This window comes from Notolepis coatsorum (genome assembly GCF_963971535.1).
Source record: "Notolepis coatsorum genome assembly, chromosome: 17".
Taxonomy (NCBI): Eukaryota; Metazoa; Chordata; class Actinopteri; order Aulopiformes; family Paralepididae; genus Notolepis; species Notolepis coatsorum.
Window position 1 is genome coordinate 93,654,977 of NC_140181.1, and position 3,081 is coordinate 93,658,057.

General features: G+C 48.6%; 1 protein-coding gene across 1 annotated transcript; it reads right to left on the reverse strand.

Moving 5' to 3' along the window:
- Nucleotides 1–341: 341 nt before the first annotated feature.
- On the reverse strand, nt 342–2,778 carry LOC311244243 (vesicular inhibitory amino acid transporter-like; the record flags this gene model as incomplete). The annotated part of the gene is made up of 2 exons (XM_084333649.1): nt 342–1,529; nt 2,389–2,778. 2 exons carry the CDS (start codon nt 2,776–2,778, stop codon nt 342–344), a joined length of 1,578 nt encoding a protein of 525 aa, XP_084189775.1.
- Nucleotides 2,779–3,081: the final 303 nt, after the last annotated feature.

Sequence of the window (3,081 nt, forward strand, 5' to 3'; positions counted from 1 at the left end):
GATAAACTTGCATGATGATTGAGACCTGCAGAGGTCTGTTAATGCTCTCATAGGCTATACAGTATAATGACTGATCCTCAAGGACATGGTGTCCCTCTCATTTCCGATTAACAAAACGTGTTTTCTGTAATGAGCAGGCTAGGTACACTATGCATGTGGAGTCTATTATTGCACATTATCACAAAGGCAAAAAAAACTAAAAACATTTAACACATAAATCCTTCTTGCGAGCTTGTATGTCAAGTGGGCAACATGGCGATGGTTTGTGCCATTACGCACCATGGTGAGAATGGGATATTTTAGGACATCACTAATCAATAGTGGCCTCCTCTCTCATGCTCTCAGTCGTGAAGATTGTATCTGTATGCCTCTATGAGCCCTTCAACCGAGTGGATGAGGCCGGATATGGCGCATATGCCCCCGATGACAAAAATGGCCACATCGAAGAACACGTGGTGCCATAAGAGTTGCCTCCACTGCAGCTTCAGGTGGAAGAGGCTGGGCAGGAGGAAGCACAGTCCGGCCCCGGTGAGACTCCCGGTCAAGCCCATGAGGAGGGCGAAGTGGGGGACGAAGATAGCCATGAGCAATGTGAAGACAACCAGGGCAACGCGGAGGCCTAGGCCCCACGTCTTTAACTGACCACCGGGGCCATAGCAGTTAGGAAATATCGCTAAAGCTCCGTCCTGAAACAGAGACTTCTCCAGAACCTCGACGGCCGCGAAGAAAGGCAGGGGGTACGACAGGAGCGCCTTGGCGACGAGAAAGAGGTTGACCACAGCTCGGATGGTTGACGGCAAGTTATCCGTGATGACCTCCTTGGTGGCGTCCGCCCAAGTCAGATAGGCCACCAGGGCGAAGAGGCCCTTGAGGACGCAGGCCGAGATATGAGTCCAGTCCATCATGCAATGGAACTCGCTGGGCTTCTGCATGTTTCCCTCCAGGGAGGGAAGGAAGATCTGCGAGGTGTAGCTGAAGACAATGATGCCGATGGAGATGGGGAACTTCTTCACGTCGATGTAGAACTTGACCTTCTCCCAGGCCCAGTCGCGCGCCCTGGAGAGGCAGTAAGCGATCACGAGGATGTTGATGACGAAGTGCGCCAGGGTGCAGAGCAAGCTGAACTTGGACACGGACTTCAGGTTCTTCAGGAAGGCGCACGGCAGGAGCGCGACCGTGGCCAGCACCGACCAGGCCTTCTGAGAGATGGGTAGACCCGGGAAGCTGTTGTACATCAGGTTGCCACTGACCACCACGTACAAAATGCAGGTCATGACCAGCTCGATGATTTGGGCCACGTTGACGACGTGTCCGCCAAGTGCGGGGAACCGGGGCGCGCAGCAGGCGTTGGCGATGTCCACGTAAGAGTCTCTGACGCGCACCAGAATCCCGTCCTCGTTTTCCTCATAGAGACAGGCGATGAGGATCTTGCCGGTGTAGCAGCACACCACGGCTGCGAAGATGATGAGGAAGAGTCCGAGGTAGCCACCATGGAGGATGGCGTACGGCAAACCAAGGACGAACATGCCCTGTGGACAGAGAAGCACAGTTGAGTGGTAATGGACGAGGCCCTCATCGCAGTGACAGGCCTGGCCAGCTCAGGCATGTGATGAGTGAATCACACAGTCCATGTTGCATAATAATAAGATTATTATTATAGTAATAATAATTATTATTATAATAACCACAATAATCATAATCATAATAAAAATAATAATTTGCAGTGTAAAATACCGAATATGAATCATGCAGGCTATTCTCTTATTTTCAGATATAAGCATTTATTTAAAAAAAAATTATGTATTTTTATGTATTTATTATTTTCTCTTGCATTTTGAAAAGATGATTTTCGTTCCACTATGGGATGGGTTGAATTTAGCCTTCGAAAGGGCCATTGAACATCTAATTTCTAACATGTATTCGTGTAATCTGATGGCGGTGCTGATAAGCCTGTGATGTCATAATGCCTCGGGGCTATCAAAGGGCCCGCGTGCAGACTGAGGGAACTGTTTGCTGCTGATAAAACGATTTGAATATATAAATCGACGAGGCTTTAGCAGCGGCGAATTCACCATCCACGTGAATAAAATATTGAAAATGTATAGCTGTATTAGACTATATTGATCAAATTGTTTAAAGTGAGGCATGTATTTAATTGACTTCAATTAATTGTATTCGTTTGGTTGGACTCAAATGCTTTATTCTAAAATATTAAATTGTGATTAGATAGATATGTGTGTGTACTATTTACCTCATTTGCATATAATATATCCAGTCAATGCTTGGGATCATTTGTATGTGACTTTTAGTCTATTTCTGTAAGCATTTGTATTGGCATAATTGCACATATTTGACACTATTTTCAAGACATTTCCCACACGTGTATACCTGAATGGCATTGGTGACGTTCCACCCCGCCTCCCAGGAGGTGATTTGGGGCTTTTGTTCATCCAGCGAAGCACTGGTTTTGAGCGAGGAGGGCCTCGTGGGGCCCGCAGTGCCATCTCTTTGGTAGTGGCTGTCTCCGTCCGTCTCCCCGTCTCCGTCCACCGCCCCCCCGCCTTCCTCGTCCGCTGGAAGGACGTCCATCTTCATGCCCTGTCTGTAGTCGTAATCCAGGTCGTCGCACTCCGCGAAACCCACACCCTCTTCGTCCGTCGCGGCCTGGAAGCCCAGCCTGGCGAACACCCCGCTGACCTTGGCCTGGGACTTGTTGGACACCGTGTGGGCGGCGTTGGTCAGCTTGTTGGTCAGCTTGTGTCGGATTAGGTGAGCCATCTTTCTTCCGAAGCAAAGAAGTTGTTCACGGGGAAATGTGTGGATGATTATTAATTTAAGTAAAGCGGAGAGCGGCAGGTGCACGTGTTGTATAGCCTATCACTATAAAACCATGCCTGTTGCCTTGCCGTGCCTTGCCGTGTCGAAGCTCTCTCTATACCTCCAGCCCTCTAACCGTTTGATCCAAACCGTTAAAATCCCTTTAACCGCGCGTCTTGGTTCTCCATATCAAAATAGACGACCCTCCTTTTATACTGTCATCCGAATCAAAGAAGAAGAAACTGCAAATCCCAGAACAGAAGC